Genomic DNA, 18711 nt, shown 5'->3' on the forward strand with positions numbered 1-18711 from the left:
TCGTCGCATCCTGATTATAATACACCATCCTTCCTGTGCTGCATCCCATCAACACATACGAGCTCGAGTTATTTGTCTTGGTTGTTCACGATGAGCTTCGGCTTTGGTGTCGGTGATTTCCTCGCTACTTTGCAACTCGCCGATGACTTGAAGAAGCGGTTCGCCCAGGCACCGAGTGGCTTCAAAGCTATCTCTGGAGAGTAAGAAGCCGCACTTTATCTTCTCAAGCAGTGCTCACCATCATCAATAGTGTAAAAAGCCTATGGGCGCTTCTTCACGACCTCAATGATGTTCCTAACGAAGGCCTCAGTACGACCCAGAAAATGGAACTGGATATAATCGTCCAGCGAGGTCGTGAAGTCCTGTTGGAGATCGAACACAAGTTGAGCAAATACAACGTGCTTGCTTTTGCAAGTTCGGACTGGAAGACAAAGGCTGTCCGAGCATGGAGTCGAGTAAATTGGGACCCTGCAGAGGTGGACAGCATGCGGAGCCGCATCACTTACTGTCTCTCGCTGTGGAATTTGGTAATGGGCAAAATCAATCAGTATGAGCAATATCCCCTCTTGGTTCCCTTACTGCTGCGATTTAACATTACCTCCGTTTTACTTTGGGGAGATCTTCGCTGATGGTGATCCGACAGAGATCTCACCTTGGAGATCGGAGCAGACATACAGTCCATGAAAGGCCACCACGATATGCAGCAGCGCAATGAAACGCTTGCATGGATATGTCCTATTGACGCCTCGGAACGACATCAGAGAATCATTAGCTCTCGACACGAGGGAACGGGTAAATGGTTCCTGGAAAGTGAAGAGTTCCGTTCTTGGATCTTTGATGAGAAGAGCAAGGCACTTCTATGCACCGGGGCTCCTGGTGCAGGCAAGACGGTACTTTCTTCGATCGCAGTCGACCACCTTCAGCGGAAATTTTCCCTAAATAGCAGTGTCGCAGTTTCTTATCATTATTTCCACTATCAGGAGCGGATTGAGTATTCTGAGCTTCTTTCAAGCCTCTTGAGACAGTTACTTCAGGGAAATCAAAGCCTGTATGAGAGTATCACAAAAAGACGCTACCTCCTCCCGCGCAGGTCCACCCGTCTGGCCAAAGAAGATATCGAAAAAATATTCAGTGTGGCGGTGTCTGAATGCAGTGAGGTGCTGCTAGTCGTTGATGCACTGGATGAGTGTAACGACGTATACGTGAGGCGTCAATTCCTCACTTGGGCTAGGAGACTCCTTGACATCGGCGGTCGCACGAAGGTCAAGCTCCTTGCGACTGCCCGACCGGGCGATTATTTCAGTCATCTGTTGTCTCGAGGTGTTACTTTGGACATTCAAGCCAGCGAAGGCGACATGGAAAGTTTTCTCGACGGAAACCTTGACTATCTTCCGCGTTTCCTTCGAAGGAAGCCTGAGCTTTGGGCGTATGTTAGAAAACAGATTCTCGAATCGGCTGATGGAATGTAAGTGGCACCGTTCCCAGATATCGGAAAGTTACTGACTCGTCTAGATTCTTGCTTGTGCGTCTCTATTACAACTTGATCCTGGATGAGAAGAATGAGAAAAGAGTCCGAGCACTGAGTGGTCAGTTCCAGTCAGGGTCAGGGGCTTATGACCATGCGTATAACCAGACAATGAAGAGGATTAGCTTGCAAAGCTCCTTCTCTCAGGACCTTGCCAAAAGAGTACTCGGGTGGCTCACGTTCTCTGCACGACCACTTAGCGCTCTAGAGCTACAACATGCTATTGCGGTTGAGATTGGTGAGCGCCAATTTGACGCAATGAACGTCACAGATATTGAGGAAATCGCTTCTGTCTGCTGCGGATTGGTCACGGTTGACGAAAGCAACAACACGGCGAAGCTCGTGCATCTTACTGCCCAGGAATACTTGGAGCGGACGCGGGAGGCTTGGTTTCCCACCGTCCATGGATACCTCACAAACACCTGCCTCACATACGTGTCCTTCGACGCCTTTGAGCAGCAAGTCTTGTTAGAAAGTGGCCGTCAAGAGCATCGACAAGAGTACCCGCTTTATCGATATTCTGCTCAAGAGCTAGGGACGCATCTCCACCAAAGCTTGGGCAGCGATACGCTTCTTGCTTCATTTATCAGGAATGATGCGAAAGTTACACGGTGTATGCGAGAGATGTTCGGCCTGTCGGAGACTCCTTACAGTTTTTCTGGGATCCATCTCGCGTCAGTCTTCGGCCTAGATCAGTGCATGGAAGAACTTGTCGGGGTCGACAGCAACTCAGTAAATGCTCGGGACTACCTTGGTCGTACACCTCTCACCTGGGCAGCAGGATTTGGTAATAAGTCGGTTGTTGAGTTTTTACTCGATCGTGGAGCTATTGTCGATTCTGCTACATCCGAGAACTTCACACCTCTTTTCTACGCCGCAGCATATGGTTACAATGAAGTGGCCAGTCTGCTGATTGACCGAGGTGCGAATGTTCATTATGAGAATGCGAACAAGGAAACTCCTATATTCTTTGCAGCAAAGAGCGGCCCTGGAATTCAACGGGGTCCTATATCGACTATCAGCATGGGCGATCATGCACTTGTCATGAAAGTTCTTCGAGATGCAGGAGCCAACATCAATCAAGAGAACAAGAAATGGGAAACTCCCTTATTTACAGCTGCGGTAAATGGCAACCTGCGTGCTGTTGAACTGTTACTCGATTGGGGCGCCAGAATACACAGCACCGATAGATGGAAACACCATTCAGCAGACCCACTGACAGCTGCGGCACAAAAGGGTCATGTCGAAATAACCAAGCTTCTTATTGCAAAAGGTGCAGGCTCCCCCAGATTGATGAGGGACACAGACGTTTCCGCGTCTTTCTGGGGACTCTCTTGTTTGATAAAGGCTGGCTTGGAGAGAGATAACTATGCGATCGAGGCAATTCTCAAAGAATCTAGTAGTCCTAGCTTCCAAGACGAGTTCCACCGTCTGCCATTACACTGGGCAGCATCGCGAGGCGACATTACTCTCGTACAACGCATCTTAGGGACCGGATGTGACCCCAACCCGAAAGATATATTCGGCCGAACACCCCTATTCGCAGCCATTTGCATGGGCCAGGTCAAAGTGGTCAAGATTCTGCTTGATCACCCCAACATTGAAACGCATATTGAAGACAGGTTGGGATTTTCTCCGCTACAGGAGTCATATCGAAGACAAGTATCCCTTAGCGATGTCAAATACAACCCTTTCTACATGCCAGGCATAACCGATGCAAAGCCCTGGAGAGAGATTACCGACCTTCTCAAAGCCAAGATTGGTCAACGTGAGGATGATCTAGTCCATATAAACACCCTCCCTTTTGCCCGTTATATGCTACCGCAGGCGCCATTCTACGAGCATTGCGATGTTTGTTTGGATACAGAGACCTTGAGGAAGAGTGCACATTGCAGGGACTGTCCGATGATCGCGGGAAAAGATGGGTCGTCGAAAAATACTGTGATTTACTGTCGGAGCTGCATCCAGAGTGCACTTTGCTGTCCACTTTGTGGTCGACTATTTGATGGAACGGCTACATAGCAACAGAATGTATACATAGATTTATCTTCTGTTGACTTACCATTTTTATCTACTGAAGTTGGTCGGCATGCGTTATTGCAGGAGGGGCTTATGGGTGTATGTTAGGCATCTAGGAAGGGGGGGGGTAAAGAAAAAGAAAAAGAAACTGATTCTTGTCCCGCGGTGTGACGATGACAACAAAGTAGGCGACAGAGAATAGCAAAAGACGAATTGTGTGGGGGACAGCAAAAAAGAAAAAATATCCGATGCCCCCATGCAGGATTGAACTACAGACCTCTTGATTACAAGTCAAGCGCTCTACCACTGAGCTATAAGGGCGGATATGTATTTGCCACCGCCTTACCCCCTCCCTTAGCGCAGTTGCAGGTATCCGTTGCAAAGAAAAAAAGGAAGGGGGGGAAGCTAGCTAGCTAGCTTGCTGGCTACCCGAGAATTGAAAAAGAAATGTGCCCCCACGCGGGATTGAACCGCGGACCTCTTCATGACATGATACGAGTGAAGCGCTCTACCACTGAGCTACAAGGGCTTATTATTAATCTGCTGCTGAAATTTGGATAATGAAGGACGCGGCATTATTACGTTGTCTTGCGCACCCTTGAAGGTCATCGTGGTCAAGAATTGGGGATCTTTCGCCTGCGGGGTGGTTACAGAACACTCTATTGTGCTTAAATATGTCTAAATATTAGATTAGTATCTTGATAGTACTCTTATCATCGTCTATAGCATGATTTTACTCGCATTTTGGTTTGGCCCATTTGGACCAAACTTATCCCACTAGGTTTATATATATTCTTGCTTGTATACCACCCGGTCATCCTAACAATCACTTCCAATTTCTGTAATTAAAACATCATATACAACCAAAAACCCGTTAATCTACCCAGGAGACCAGCATAGCACACCTAGATAAGCTTCCCATCCACAAAGTCCACAACCTGGACTTTAGCCAGATGATGCTTGACATTGTGCACGAGCGCGATATGCGCCGGGTCTTTGTTCACGAAGTAGTCGCGATCCGCGGTATTTTCGAAGACGGAAACAAATGCATGGCTGATGCCGTTCTGTGCACGGGAAATTAGGAGTTACGCCCGCGACTCATAAAATCGAAACGTAGGAAGTAGACGCACCTGAAGGCCCTCGATGGAGACATCTGCACCGGCCTTCATGGAAACGATGTAGGGCTTGCCAGTGTCCGGGTGGATGCACGACTCGCGCAGACCCTTGACCTGACTGGCGACCTATACGAGGACAAGTTAGATCTGGACGCCTCGGACGTATGAAGTGTAAGACAAACATACATCCTCCCTAACCTCGGGAGTAACGTCGGGGTTGAATTGGAGTAGGACAATGTGAGTGACCTGCATTACTCAACTGCGAGATGGTCTATGATGGTAGAAGAGAAGACAAGCTCACACTATAGTAGTGCTATCTATTTATTCCCGAAAACTGAAATCATCTTTAACCCTCCCATAGCAAATCCCCCTCCTGGAGAGCCAAGATGCCATTAATCAGCAAGGTACAGATTTACGCAAAGAATTCCCCTCCAGGTGAATATGTCAGCAGAATAGAAATTTCTGGACCCTATGATTCTGTGATCACCCTACAATATAATGCTTACTGCCAGTGTCCTGGGGAGGATCTCCGGGATTGAATATCCTGCGCGGAGCGGGATCTAAACCTCTTTCGGAATGTAGCCTAAAACTCAATGAGACCCCGCCAGTCCAATTGCGTCCATTGGCCCTGAGAGATAAGTCTCTTTCTTCGTTGTCAGCACTCAATTGCATACCAGAATCAACCACACAGAAAATGGTAGCCTCAAGGTATCTGGCCGACTTCTGGGTATGATGCCAACCTTGCAGTATAGCTTTTATATACGGTACACTGCACCGCTCATACCAGTTCCTTCCCCAAGAGCACCGGCGAATCACTCACACCCGCAGTAGATACTTAAGTAGCAATAGAGTTTGCCAATTCCGGATCCGGGCTGCTGGCAACAACCTAATAGATTGGCTCACCCCCAGCCAGACCCAACGGCGTCCCTCTCGGGACCTGTGGGCCCAAGTGGAGAAGAAAGATGATCTCACAAGTTGCATTTGTCATCGACAAACAAAAAGAGGGTGAAGAGGGGTGTTGCATCCCATTCTACCGCCTTCTTGGTGCTTCTTGCCCATGATACCAGAGACACATATATAGGATACCTCCTCCCCTCATTCTTTCCAGCAGACACTCTCCTACCCACTCAATCAAACCGAGTATTTCACATCACAACAACCAACCCCCCCACCATGCCTCAAAAAGCCATCGCCGTCACCGCCCCTAAGAAGGGCGACCTGGTCACCGACCGCCCCATCCCCAAGCTCCGCGACGACTACATCCTCATCAAGACCGTTAGCGTGGCCCTGAACCCCACGGACTGGAAGCACATCGAGTATCTCGCGCCCACCGGCGTCCTCGTCGGCTGCGACTACGCCGGTATCGTGGAGGAAGTCGGCCCCGCCGTCAAGAAGCCCTTCAAGAAGGGTGACCGGGTTTGCGGCTTCGTCCACGGCGCCAACGCCGTGCAGCCCGAAGACGGCACCTTTGCCGAATACATCGTCGCCAAGGGCGACATCCAGATGCACATCCCGGATAACCTGAGCTTCCAGGAGGCGGCCACTCTCGGTGTTGGTATCACGACCGTCGGTCAGGCTCTGTACCAGAGTCTGAAGCTGGAGCTGCCCACTGAGCCCGCCAAGGGCGGTAACGCAGGCCCGATCCTCATCTACGGTGGCTCGACGGCGACAGGAGCACTGGCGATCCAGTTCGCCAAATTGTCCGGATACAAGGTGCTGACTACATGCTCGCCGCGGAACTTTGATCTCGTGAAGAGTCTGGGTGCCGATGAGGTGTTTGATTACAATGCGCCGTATGCGGCGGCGGAGATCCGGAAGGCTACGGATAACAAGTTGAAGTTGGTGCTGGATACCATTTCGTTGGAGGCGAGTGCCAAGTTCTGTGATGAGGCTATCTCTACCGAGGGTGGTGAGTACAGTGCGCTTTTGGCGGTGGGGATTGAGCGGAAGAATGTCAATGATCGGTGGACTCTGGCGTATACTGCTGTGGGTGAGGAGTTCACGTTTGGTGACACGCCGTTCCCGGCCAAGCCTGAGGATAAGGAGTTTGCTGCCAAGTTCTGGGATATTGCGCAGAAGCTGTTGGCTGAGGGCAAGATTAAGGTACATCGGCCTAGTGTGCGTGGGGAGGGGTTGAAGGGTGTGTTGGAGGGGTTGCAGCTGCTTAAGGCTGATAAGGTCAGTGGTGAGAAGCTGGTGTACAATGTTGCCGAGACTCCTTAGTTAGTGATAAGTACACTATGTATGTGAGGTGTTAATGAAATGGATTTATGAGTTTTAAAGCAACTCCGTGTTTCTTCCCTTGCCTGCCGGTTTAGGACTAAATTCCGCTTCGAGGACTTCGTCTGTAGTGTTTGTAATCCCTAGTTGCCTTGGCGCGGTGGGACGGGAAACAGCTGAGCGGACACTAAACTACATGCGGAAATCACTGCGCGGGGCAACCCGTGGCTGGCATGATCTGTGACAACCTACATAGACAGCTGCAGTGCGCATGCACTTGTTATATAGAAGACGCTAGTTATGCTCATCCATGACAGCGTTGGAATGACATAGCCACTCCCTGCTTATCAATCAACTGTGGATCTCTCAAGACGGATCCCCGGACATCTACTACAATGCCGCCCAGACTGGGATGAGATGATGTTTATTCGTGCACTGGAAGCACAGTTTTCTATCCTGAAATGTACATTGAGCTTAAGGTATTGCGAACATTGCAATCCTATCCTTCAAAGTGTTCGTCGAAGACCTTGCCGGGATTCATTAACCAGCTCAAAAAGGATTAGTAAGCGACTGAGAGAGAACACATGATTAACGTACTGAGGATCAACGCTCCGTTTCAGTCCCCTCATTAATTGCATCGTCGGTGTACCGAGTTCCTCCTCGAGATAGGCCTAGTGGATGTTAGCGTTGAGGATATGACACAACGGGAATAGGGATTGCCGACCTTCTTTCCTAATCCGATGCCATGTTCGCCCTGTTTCAGTCAGATTTGTGTTGAAACGTCATGTAGGAACAATAACTCTTACAGAAACTGTTCCCTCCATTTCAAGCGCCCGCTTCATCATCCTCGAAACACACGCCTTGACGCCCTGGTGTTGCTCTGGACTCTGGGGGTTGTACATCACCGCTTGGTGGAAGTTGCCGTCTCCAACGTGGCCAAGAACCGTGGAGAACAGGCCCAGATTGCTGGATTCGGCCTTTGAGAGCTCTGTAGATCATGTCAATACTAATTGAGCAACACAGTTGCTCTGAAGTTAAACTTACCAACAATCTCAGCCAGCCGCGATATCGGTACAGCCACATCCGTAGACCAGATTTCGGTTCCTTCAGGTCTCACAGCCAGCATGGCCCAGAGGGACTGCTTCCTCGCCGACCAGAGATTATCGCCTTCCTCGCGGGACTTTGCGAACACCAGCTCTTTGCCTTTGTTGTTGGTTAGGATGGTTTTTGTGCGTTGGATGCTGTCGTCAATTGCCGTGCGGGATCCGGCGAACCTGGATTGTCAGCTAACTACTAAGACTAAAACGAATGTCAGTCTTACTTCAAAAAGAGGGTCGGCTCCTCCGACCAAAACCTCCCACCTGCGCCACCGTTCTGGTTGATGATCTTCATCTGCACGTCGTCCATGAATTCCAACGCCGCGAGGGGAACACCGTCACGGATCAACTTCGATGCTGCGGCCGTTGCGTCACCGACTGTGGGGAAAGTAGCAATCCCAACGCTGCTGTCTTCGGGAATGATAGCCAGCTTGAGCGTCGCCTCCGTGATGATTCCCAAAGTCCCTTCCGATCCAGTAAAGAGCGCGTTCAAGTTATACCCAGCAGAAGACTTGCGCGGCCGCCGTTTCGTCTTGATCACTGTTCCATCCGGAAGCACGACAGTGAGGTTAACCACCCAGTCCTTCATCGTCCCGTAGCGCATCGCATTCGTGCCACTGCAATTTGTCGCGACCATACCGCCCACATACGCAGTAGGACTGGGGTCCATGGGCAGAAACAGCCCAGTAGACTTGATCTCCTCGTTTAGATCCGTCCATCGCACACCTGCTTGAACCGTCACATTCATGTCCTGCTCGTACAGCTCAATGACCTTGTTCATCCGCGACAGGTCAATACAGACACCCGAGTGAGGAGCTGCAAAGTTCCCTTCAACGCTTGATCCGGCGCCGAATGGCACCATCGGAACCCTGTATTTGGTGCATATTTTGGCTATTGCGGATACTTCCTCTGTCGTGGCTGGACTGAGAACCGCAATTGGTCGTGCGGTGGTGTTGGACGTAGACCATTCGGAGTATCCATGAACTTCAATGTCGTCGGCGTCAACACTTACATTGTCGGGTCCGATGATTGTCTTGATTTCCTCGACGGCCTAAATCTCGCGATTAATAATAATGATAGTTAAGCTGCAAATTTGCTACATACCCGAAGCATCGTCGGGACGTCCGCATATTTGGAAGGTCCGGATTGAGATGGACCAGATTGAACATCTCTAGCAACATCCTGCGTCTTGGAGGCTTCCCTTCCGCGCCAAGCCTCGGACGCAAAGAGCGTTACAGCCGCGGTAGCGACAATCGTCCCCAGGATGGGCAACGTGGCCGACTGCTGCCTCGGGGGATGTTGCGGATTAGTTGCATAGTTAGCTTGATGCTGAAATCTTCCCCTTATCCTGAGTGAGGATGGCTGATGGGATACATCCCAGGCGTTTAATGATGATCGCCGCCCGCAGGCACGAAGGTAATAGTTTGTTTGCCAACGGATCATGGCTGGGCGATGAGGTCTCATAAATGAGATGTTAAATTTCACCCGTTGAGGATCGACGAACAAAATTTGGGATGGTCCGTGGTTCGCCTTATTTGGTATCTGAGGTTTAATGGGATTAATCGGGATCTTCAGGGTCGCAGGGACACAACTGGCTTCTAGAAGCGAACTAAATCTTTTGGTTATTGATCGAAGGGTGTCATATGGCTCTGGGACTGTGGAAGGTGAGTTGTTAAAGTGGCCAATGGTGCTAGTTACACCCTATCTGCCATGCTCTCAGGAAGATGCACTGATTGGGCATGAAGACTTGAAGCAGTCATCACTGTTTGCGGCTGACGTTGAAGGGGGGATCGACTGCAACATTTGCCTAATCGGGATGGGGCCGGAAAACGCGGGGAAATAAATACTAGTCACGTGATAGACGAGGGACAAACACATTCGCCAGCAGATGACAGTCGGGTCGCTTCTTGAGTGATTAGAATGTAACGTTTAGTCTGATTAGATTTGGACCTGTGTATATGACACCAAATAACAGGAGTTGCGTAACTTGAGTGTGTGTTGTAATGGTGAAATGAGGTCTCTTGAAAGACTGGATAGCGGTAAAATTAAGTGCCATTTTTGAGCCTCAGAGATGCATTCTTATCCATGCTGAGGACTATGTACTTCATGAATTCATTAAGGCCTAAAGGCATCAGGTGTGGTAAGCGCCTGGATAGTAAGTCATAGCCGCTGGCACCGTACAAGGGCATGCCGAACCAGGCCGCAATCGACTTTGAGCCGTCTGATCGTGACGCCGCCGAGTCATAGAAGACAAAACGATGAAAAGAGAAATCACTGAAGGACTGGATGTGATAGTAAAAGATGAGTTAGTTTGAGAGTGCAGTCATATAGCGTCAGAGATAAGGTATGAGTTTGAGAGAAAGGAAGATGCTGAGATGAAGAGTCTTCAAGGCAAAGAACTTGCAATACCTAATCTGGCAGCATAAATATTGACTGTTTGAGAAGCGATATGTTGTATAGAGTACAGCAAATTGATCAGACAGACGCCCTTCCAAGTCCAAATCTGCTAGCGAACATGCCAGATCATGCTGCATTTACTACAGTCGTCTAGCATGACAGACTGTATCTTCGCAGTTACATACATCCCAGTGTGGTAAGTTTTTCTCATCCCCCGGTAAACCAAGGTCAGAACTGGCTTGACCTACATATGGTCCTGATCGCACCGTATCTCGTGCTTCCCAAAAGTGATGTGCTGCTACCGGATAACACCCAACCAAGCTACTTCGCTATCCTGAGGCAACTCGTCATAACCACCAACCCTTGCGGGATATCGCGTAATAACCAACAAGCCCAGCGTAGTCTCTCATACCTGACGATATCACCCCAATCATGAGTCCCAAAGTCCTCATATCGTAAATGTTTAGGTAATCGGGACCTCATTTCCGATAGCAAAGTTATTAATCGCTGATCGATGCTTCGTCTTCCCCTACAAGGTGAAATAAACTCAGACAGGCTTTTCCCGCAAGATGCAGAATTTTCGCCGATCCAGCAGTCTAGACTGTTGAACCATGCTTCTCATTTGGTTCTGTTCTTTCCCATCCCCACAGACAACAAATCGAGCTGTGAGCGATATCCAATTGAAGAGAGAATCCCGACCGCTAGGGACCCTTGGGCAGCAAGAAGCCGAATCATGCACCACAATGGGGAAAGGGCACATATCCTGCCGTAGTGGGTAGACTTACCAGGAATGGTAGACCGTGTAATCCATACCCCAATCTCATAATCCGACCATGACCTATTCTTAGTAGATCTGTCACTCGCTATCCCGCCATTGATTCGAATAGATGATCTCGACACGCTGCTCACCACTCCGCGATCATGGCCATGGCAGATGGTCGATACGGAGACATTGATTCTATTTTCGACCCTCGCGATGGAGACAGTGGATAAAATTTCCCGCGTTTTCCCCGTCTTCCCAGTGTTGTAACTGGGATATGAAACACACAGACCCGGCGAAGTGTCATCGTGGTTGGTGAGCAAGGTTGGTTTGTTTCGAGGGAAAGAAATCAGCCAGTAGTAAGTTCAAGGGTCAGCCGTAGGGAAAAACGGTAAAGCCCCAGTCGAGTGTCGGCACCACCTTCCGACTACATCGGCGACTTTGAGAATTGTGAACTCTAAAGTGCTTCTTTCTTGCGTGCTAAGCTTCCATGTGGATAGTCTGGAGGGACTATTCCGTTAGACCCTCTTCTTTAGGAGATCATTATTGGTCTCGGGAATTTTAGGCTGCTTCAGTGGTCGCGGGTTCGCTGCTCGGGGTCTGCATGGGCCGTTCCTGGCAACGGACACCATTTCCGATTGAGGTTTAGCCTTTGTAGACTAGAGAGAGAGCGTAGAGAGCTCCCCAAAGTTGGGAAGTCGAGGACGAGCGAACGGTGGGGTTTCAGGGTGAGACGAGGCCAAAATAGGGTTTGGCTCGAAACAGCGGGTCCTCATTGGATGGGCTATTCTTAGCTCAGGGGAGATAGAAGAAAGGGGTGTGAAGTTGTGGATATCAAATAAATAACCGCAACCGAGTATACACAGAAGATGAATAAGGTCGAAGCTGTAGATGCGAGGTGAAGAAAGTGAATGAATAAACTTGGAGAGTTGAGTTGGTGTTCCTGCCGATCAGAAAAGACATAGGAAGCCTAGACGGGGTCAGTTCTGAGGATCATCCGCAACGCCCGGAAGAACCAGCCGATCCCCCCATCTTCGGGCAAACTCCAAACATGGGCTGCAGATCACTAGCGCAGGGGTCACGATCGTGCTACCACTCCACTGCTCTCCAGCCCGTCTTGCATCAATTCTTGCAGTCAAGCAATTTACGTTTATCCGGAGTTCACTACCGATGCTCAGGCATCAGTTGCGGCTCGTTTGGTGCTCTCGTTTACATACACCCTGGCTTGCACTTTGAACGTATCTAATAACTATGGACAACCTCACGCCATTGAGCCCTAATTCAGGTCATCAACAATGCTCAAGCATTGACTCTCTCGATCCCAGATCGAAAACCTCTTTTCATCTCGATCTCTGGGTCACCATTCTAGCGCGTTTCGACGCAGCGACACCGGCCAGTTCTGAGCCGGTCTCCCCTGCCCGATTCGGAGCTCAAATTCCCGGTTGGGAGCCGGCTCTGTGCCCATTTTGATCAATGCAGATGTTTTAGTCCCAGAAGAGCCCGTCGTCCCTGACCGTATCCACAGTCTACCAAGTCCGTGCCCGTCGGAAAACCCAGATGATGGTTCATTCTACGGTTCACTAAGATGCTTGGCAGGTCCGAACCAGGCCATGGACACTTTTCTTAGAAACTCTACACTGACACAAGCAGCCACTATCAAACCACCGCGGTTTCACGGGCCCCTATTCAAGGGGAGACAGCCATGGCTTTCCTCCGCGATGCGGGAGAAGAAGACGGGAACCTTTCTACGCGAAAAGGGATATATAGCCTCTGTCACCACCACCGATCAGGTTGACTTTCTTTCATCCCATCCTCATCCCTCTCACCAGTCTTTTCTCCTCTTTTTCCTCTCGCTCTTGTTTGATTTTCAGATCGCCTGTGGCGTATCGATCTCTGTGTTTACATTTTCAATAATTCCGTTCAACTCTCGTTCTTCTCGATTCCCGTTTCTCGAAGGTAACCTTCCCGCCACTTTCTGATCTTCGGCTACAATCATTCTTGGAACAGTACTGACCATAACAGAAACCGAGTTCAATCAGTCAAAATGGTTCGCTTCTACAGAGTCTCCGCTGCGACCCTCGTCACCGCCGCCACCGTCTCCGCCATCCCCATCCCATGCCTCCTTCCCTTCCTCAGCGGCGCTGGTAGCCTCCTGGGAAGCTCCGGCCTGGGTGCCAGTCTCGGTCTCGGTGGCAGTGCCAGCGGCAGCGGCAGCGCCGACTTGGGCGCCAGCCTTGGTGGTAGCGGCAGCGGTAGTGGAAGTGCTGGTGCTGGTCTCGGTGCTGACCTCGGCGCCGGTCTGAGCGGCAGCGCTGGTCTGGGTGCCCTTCTGGGCGGTGGTGCCGGTGCCAGTGCTACCGGTGCAGCGGGTGCTGGTGCTTCGGGAGCCGCCGGTCTTGGTGGCTCCGCTGGCCTGGGTGGATCTGCTGACCTGGGCGCTGACCTGGGCGCTGATCTGGGTGCCGGTCTTGGTCTGGGTGGAAGTGGCAGCGCTGGTGCTGGTCTTGGAGCCAGTGCTACTGGAGCTGCTGGTGCTGGTGCCTCGGGCTCTGCTGGCCTGGGCGCTGGTATTGGTGGATCTGCTGGCCTCGGTGGCTCTGCCGGTCTTGGTGGCAGCGCTGGTCTCGGCGCGGGTCTGGGAGGAAGTGCCACTGGTGCTGCTGGTGCCGGTGCTTCTGGCGCTGCTGGCCTCGGTGGCTCTGCTGGCCTGGGTGGCAGCGCCGGCCTTGGTGCTGGTCTTGGAGGAAGTGCTACTGGCTCCGCTGGCGCTGGTGCTTCCGGTGCTGCTGGTCTCGGCGGTTCCGCCGGTCTTGGTGGCTCCGCCGGTCTGGGCGCCGGTCTTGGAGGAAGTGCTACCGGTTCCCTCGGTGCCGGTGCTTCGGGTGCTGCTGGCCTCGGTGGTAGCGCTACCGGTGCTGCTGGTGCTGGTGCCTCCGGCGCTGCTGGCCTTGGTGCTGGTGCCGGTCTTGGAGGAAGTGCTACCGGATCTCTCGGTGCCGGTGCTTCGGGTGCCGCTGGCCTCGGTGCTGGCGCTGGTCTTGGAGGCAGTGCCACCGGTTCCCTCGGTGCCGGTGCCTCGGGTGCTGCTGGCCTTGGTGCTGGTGCCGGTCTTGGAGGAAGTGCTACCGGATCTCTCGGTGCCGGTGCTTCGGGTGCTGCTGGCCTCGGTGGCTCTGCCGGTCTTGGTGGTAGCGCTACCGGTTCTGCTGGCGCTGGTGCTTCCGGCGCTGCTGGTGCTGGTCTCGGTGCTGGTCTTTCCGGCTCTGGCTCTGCCGGTCTCTCTGGATCTGGATCTGCTGGTCTCGGTGCTGGCGCTGGTCTTGGTGCCAGCCCCAGTGGCAGTGTCGGTGCTAGCCCTAGTGCTAGTGCCGGTCTTGGTGCCGGTCTTTCTGGATCTGGCTCCGCTGGTCTCTCTGGATCCGGATCTGCTGGCCTCGGTGCTTCCGGCGATGCCTCGGGTGATGTGAGCGGCAGCGGATCCGGCTCTGCTTCTCTCGGTGCCGGAGCTTCTGGCAGCGGTGATGATGATACTGATGTCGGTGTTTCCCCCACGACTGCGGACGTCCCCAGCGCCACCACCACTTGGGTCAGTGCCTCCACCAGCGTCTCTTTCGGTCCTTACGGCGGCGCCAGCGGCAGCATCACGGCTGGAGGATCCACGGGTGGCGACGACAGCGACGATTCCGGTGCCGGAGCTGATGCGGATGCAGATGCGGATGCAGATGCGGATGCTAGCGCGGATGCCTCTGCCAGCGCGGATGCCGATGCCTCTGCCAGCGGTAGCGGAAGTGCTGATGCCAACGCTAGTGCTGGGGCCTCCGTTAGTGGTAGCGCTAAGGCCTCTGCTAGCGCTAATGCGAAGGCTTCTGCGTCCTTGAACTTCTCTGCTTAAGGTATGTATCACACTTCATCTTGAGGTTTTGGCCTGGCTGCTAACAAGTCAATAGGAGTTACGGCGTTGGTATCGATCGATCGCTCTAAACTGACACCACACTACCTCGAGCTTCCGGGAATCGATTGTTTCAAAATGGTTTAGGTATATCTTATGGGATGGGAATGGGTTCAATGCTGTCATTCGTTTCATGATCATATTGTCTAATTGTTTGCATCGTCCTTTTCGTGACGAGTACTACTTACACTGATATTGAGAGGATCCAGGCCAGTCTGTCATAGTCATAATCTGAATTCAAGCCTGTTGATAGATATTCTTGCTCCTTTTCCTAAAATTGTAGTTTTCAGTAGCATTACTGAGCATTTTATGAGTAGTAATGACCGTCTTACCTGGACACAACTGAGTCTAGATATTTTTGATTCATTCAGCCTTCACTGAAGAACATGATGGGGTCTCACAGAAACTACTTGTGCAAGAGACCGAGAAAAAAGTGGGTACAAAGAAAAGCGACAAGATAAACGGCTCTCTTCAGTCACTATAACGGGTAGCTGAGTGAGCCACAAAATAAAGAACAAAAAAGGATGACCTACGCAGGATTCGAACCTGCAATCTCTTGATCCGTAGTCAAGCGCCTTACCATTGGGCCAGCAGGCCAATTGTTGAAGATATGCTACAAGTAAATGTTATATAGACCATAATAAAGCGTTGGCAGTCGCTGTCGCCTCCATCGGCCACTCATAGGGGGGATTTTTCAGTGGGTATCGTGATGGTCTCTTACTGTCCAACCCCACGTGGTAAGCCCATAAGTATGCTTATACTTCTAGAATTACCGATCTAAAATCTGACCACTTCAATAAATAGTACATGATAATTCCTGGTAAAGAGCAACTCTACCCATCTAATAGCTGCTAGCATGAGGGCCATTTACCACGGAAACACGGTACCATCCCAGACCCGGGACTGGGCTCCCATGGACTCGCGCGTGGCACCATCAATAAGCTTGACAATGCCACCAGCACTCTTCAACTGTCTGAAAAGCCTTCTCCAGCCTGGCCTTGCGTGCGCTCGCATTCCCCATGTCTGTGTCTGGGAATCTGTTCACCACACGCATCGGACCGTCCGGTCTTCGGCTATCCGTCAAAATCAAGACAACAGGGACACTCACCCAGGATCAGCGAAGAAGGTAATGAAACCCTCATTCTCGAAATGAACCTTCCGGACTATCCAATGGAGAGTGGTCTTGCTCAGCCCGTAGGCGGTACACGGATAAGGACGTTGCTCCATCCCACCGATACTACCTAGAGGGCTACCAATGCTAACAAAAGTAGGACGGGCACTCCTGAGAAGCAGGGGATAAACCGCCTAGAAGAGATACAGAGGTCCGAAGCCGTTCACCTCGACGTGATCGCGGAAGACGTCAATAGGCACGTTGTCCACTCGGGAGAAGTCATCGCTCATGCCTGCGTTCGCGATGACAATGTTCAGATAATTGATGCCGTGCTCGTGCTGCAAAATGTAAATGGCAGCAGCGGGGTCCTCTGGGAATTTTGGAGTCAATTTTGACGATAATGAGGCGAGGACCGGGACCAGTGGGTAGGTTGGATAAGGACTTGCTTTGGGGGTTGCAGGGGTCGCGGACTGCGGCTACGAGAGTGACATTTGGTCGTGTTAAAAAGGCTGCTGATAAACCCCGTCCCATGCCTCGGCTGGCGCCGGTGATGAGGTAGGTGAGGTTGGACTCTGTCATACTGTCTCTGGCTTGTAGGGTTTTAGAATCCCGGGAGATAGGTGTGGAAATGAAGGGAAGGAGAACGCAAATCAATCAGGAAGAGGACGGTGTGACACACCCAGTATTTATCCTGGCCAGCTTATATATCTTGACATGATAAGATGGATTGACTGCATTTGTCATGAGGCTCCAGTTCAGGAGCGTCGCAGTACCGATCAGGCCCCAACAAACGTATCCATTAATTGCGATCCTTCTAAGTAGAGGGTGCAGTATAGATGCTGTGATGTGATTACCCGCTTGATACAACGGGGCGCCATACTGCTTGATTGGCTCGAAGATACTGCGATGATGTGATCGAGTGAGTTTGCATACGATGCTAGATCTGACTGGGAAACCTGCCCTATGCTAAACGCCTGATCATGTTGTCAATTCGTGCTTGAGTTCCTCATGACGCATGTTGATGTGTACTGCAGCCCCTGCTAATGGCATAGAATTTCGTATCCCTTTATATCTGTGATCTTCCTCAAGTATGAAGGTGTCTATGGTATGCTTACTGTTGTTGCGTGAAATTGTTTGACGCAGTGGGGGCTTCGTAGATGCGTGCGGGGACAGAGAGTAAGCTCTACTATGGCCTACGGTTGCAGCTACCCATTCATGATACTTAGCCTCCGCGAGAACCCCTGTCAGAACCCAGCGAGTATTCCCGGTTTGAACATCAGGTTAATTGCGCTGATGTTTTACAGTAAGCGAAAAGAAAATTAGTAATTCTAAATTACCTATTACCAATGGTGACAAATGCAGTGACAATGTTTTCTGGATGTAGACGACTATCCCCTCTTTTGGCGACTCGCCAGAAAGAATTATCTGCGTTGGTAAGGCACCTTACAATGGTTTTTCGAACATCTGTATCAGCTTGCCTATCTCCACATCTCCAGGAGGGAGAACCTGTACCCCAACGACACCGCAAAGTCCAGAAACACGGTAGATGAACTGTTTTAGCTACGTCAGTGGATCTACCATCTATTCGCGCAGGCTGGGAAAGTATACCCAGAATAGATTTAAGTTTCCGCTCCAAATTTGTGTTCCCTTGCGTCGCCCTGACGGCGTATTTTGAGTGGTCAGTATGCCGCAGATCCTCCAATCATATTCGCACTCGATGTCGCATTTACCGATGAATGTATTCCATGGATGGGTTTCGATGTAGTCATCTAGCGGATGCTTGCTTGAGTGGCTCAGATATGGACTAAGCAATTCTGCTGTGGTATGCCCACCCAACAGCTTTCTTGCCCCTGTATTGCTGCGAAGTAATTGTACCGTAATTCTTTTGGCAGAAACAACGCGTATCAGATACTTCCTGCGCTTTCTCTACTAAGCACTAGGCTATACAATTGCTTGAACCAAAGGCTTTACTTATATGCCTTGTGATACAATGTATCTTCAAGTCTGCGAGCCAAATAGGTGAGGTTATAGTCATGGTCTCTGCATTGGCTTGAGCTTGAAGATGTTAGGAATGCACAATGATAGATCTGGTCAGTCCCAGAAGTCGGCTCCCATAAGGGACTTAGTTATTAGATTAGTTAAGCCTTGTTATCTAGCCTTCCAAGCTTAGTCCGAATACATACGACCATAGGGTGTGGAAAACAGGGCTTCCCGTCCGCTCAGCCGTACTTAAGCCACACGCCGGGAGGTTAGTAGTTGGGTGGGTGACCACCAGCGAATCCCTTCTGTTGTATGTTTTTTGTCCTTTTCTCTTGTTTTATTTCCTAGACATGAAAGGGAAGACCAAAGTCTAGAATCCGACTCTTCGTGATGGCTGATTGTTTTGAAGGGTCCATATGCATACACAAGAGTATGGAAGGATCGACCGGAGCACGCTTGACAAGCAACTGATATTCATTTATTCGGCCAATTCCTTCTAATAGTTAGGCCAGATAGCTTCGATCATTAGTAGAGAAGA

The 18711-nt window shown here is 50.8% G+C and overlaps 6 protein-coding genes and 3 non-coding genes across 9 annotated transcripts; 2 read left to right on the forward strand and 7 right to left on the reverse strand.

Annotated features, from left to right (window-relative positions):
• Nucleotides 1-239: 239 nt before the first annotated feature.
• BO83DRAFT_245693 (uncharacterized protein) lies at nucleotides 240-619 on the reverse strand. Its single transcript, XM_025527001.1, has one exon. It carries the CDS (start codon nucleotides 497-499, stop codon nucleotides 275-277), a length of 225 nt encoding a protein of 74 aa, XP_025389241.1. The 5' UTR covers nucleotides 500-619; the 3' UTR covers nucleotides 240-274.
• Nucleotides 620-3793: 3174 nt separating this feature from the next.
• On the reverse strand, nucleotides 3794-3865 carry BO83DRAFT_t133. The gene has a single exon. It is a non-coding gene; the product is annotated as a tRNA-Thr (tRNA).
• A 129-nt stretch (nucleotides 3866-3994) lies between these two features.
• BO83DRAFT_t132 lies at nucleotides 3995-4073 on the reverse strand. Its single transcript has one exon. It is a non-coding gene; the product is annotated as a tRNA-Thr (tRNA).
• Nucleotides 4074-4449: 376 nt separating this feature from the next.
• Nucleotides 4450-4911, reverse strand: BO83DRAFT_387727 (Dabb family protein; the record flags this gene model as incomplete). Its single annotated transcript, XM_025532731.1, has 3 exons — nucleotides 4450-4608; nucleotides 4675-4785; nucleotides 4846-4911. 3 exons carry the CDS (start codon nucleotides 4909-4911, stop codon nucleotides 4450-4452), a joined length of 336 nt encoding a protein of 111 aa, XP_025389242.1.
• Nucleotides 4912-5796: 885 nt separating this feature from the next.
• On the forward strand, nucleotides 5797-6882 carry BO83DRAFT_436508 (zinc-binding alcohol dehydrogenase family protein; the record flags this gene model as incomplete). Its single annotated transcript, XM_025535962.1, has 1 exon — nucleotides 5797-6882. The coding sequence occupies exon 1, from the start codon at nucleotides 5833-5835 to the stop codon at nucleotides 6880-6882; it is 1050 nt and encodes a 349-aa protein (XP_025389243.1). The 5' UTR covers nucleotides 5797-5832.
• Nucleotides 6883-7378: 496 nt separating this feature from the next.
• On the reverse strand, nucleotides 7379-9706 carry BO83DRAFT_335708 (FAD-binding oxidoreductase; the record flags this gene model as incomplete). Its single annotated transcript, XM_025528423.1, has 7 exons — nucleotides 9081-9706; nucleotides 8201-9027; nucleotides 7924-8153; nucleotides 7686-7867; nucleotides 7604-7633; nucleotides 7477-7550; nucleotides 7379-7427 (listed from the first exon to the last, which is right to left on the reverse strand). Exons 1-7 carry the CDS (start codon nucleotides 9438-9440, stop codon nucleotides 7379-7381), a joined length of 1752 nt encoding a protein of 583 aa, XP_025389244.1. The 5' UTR covers nucleotides 9441-9706.
• Nucleotides 9707-13177: 3471 nt separating this feature from the next.
• BO83DRAFT_436510 (uncharacterized protein) lies at nucleotides 13178-15270 on the forward strand (the record flags this gene model as incomplete). Its single annotated transcript, XM_025535963.1, has 2 exons — nucleotides 13178-15026; nucleotides 15081-15270. One exon carries the CDS (start codon nucleotides 13178-13180, stop codon nucleotides 15023-15025), a length of 1848 nt encoding a protein of 615 aa, XP_025389245.1. The 3' UTR covers nucleotide 15026; nucleotides 15081-15270.
• Nucleotides 15271-15607: 337 nt separating this feature from the next.
• Nucleotides 15608-15679, reverse strand: BO83DRAFT_t131. The gene has a single exon. It is a non-coding gene; the product is annotated as a tRNA-Arg (tRNA).
• A 270-nt stretch (nucleotides 15680-15949) lies between these two features.
• Nucleotides 15950-16772, reverse strand: BO83DRAFT_397876 (uncharacterized protein; the record flags this gene model as incomplete). The annotated part of the gene is made up of 4 exons (XM_025533210.1): nucleotides 15950-16043; nucleotides 16191-16387; nucleotides 16421-16561; nucleotides 16590-16772. 4 exons carry the CDS (start codon nucleotides 16770-16772, stop codon nucleotides 15950-15952), a joined length of 615 nt encoding a protein of 204 aa, XP_025389246.1.
• Between the last annotated feature and the right edge of the window lie 1939 nt (nucleotides 16773-18711).

This window comes from Aspergillus eucalypticola, assembly GCF_003184535.1.
Source record: "Aspergillus eucalypticola CBS 122712 chromosome Unknown BO83scaffold_9, whole genome shotgun sequence".
In the NCBI taxonomy this organism is placed as follows: domain Eukaryota; kingdom Fungi; phylum Ascomycota; class Eurotiomycetes; order Eurotiales; family Aspergillaceae; genus Aspergillus; species Aspergillus eucalypticola.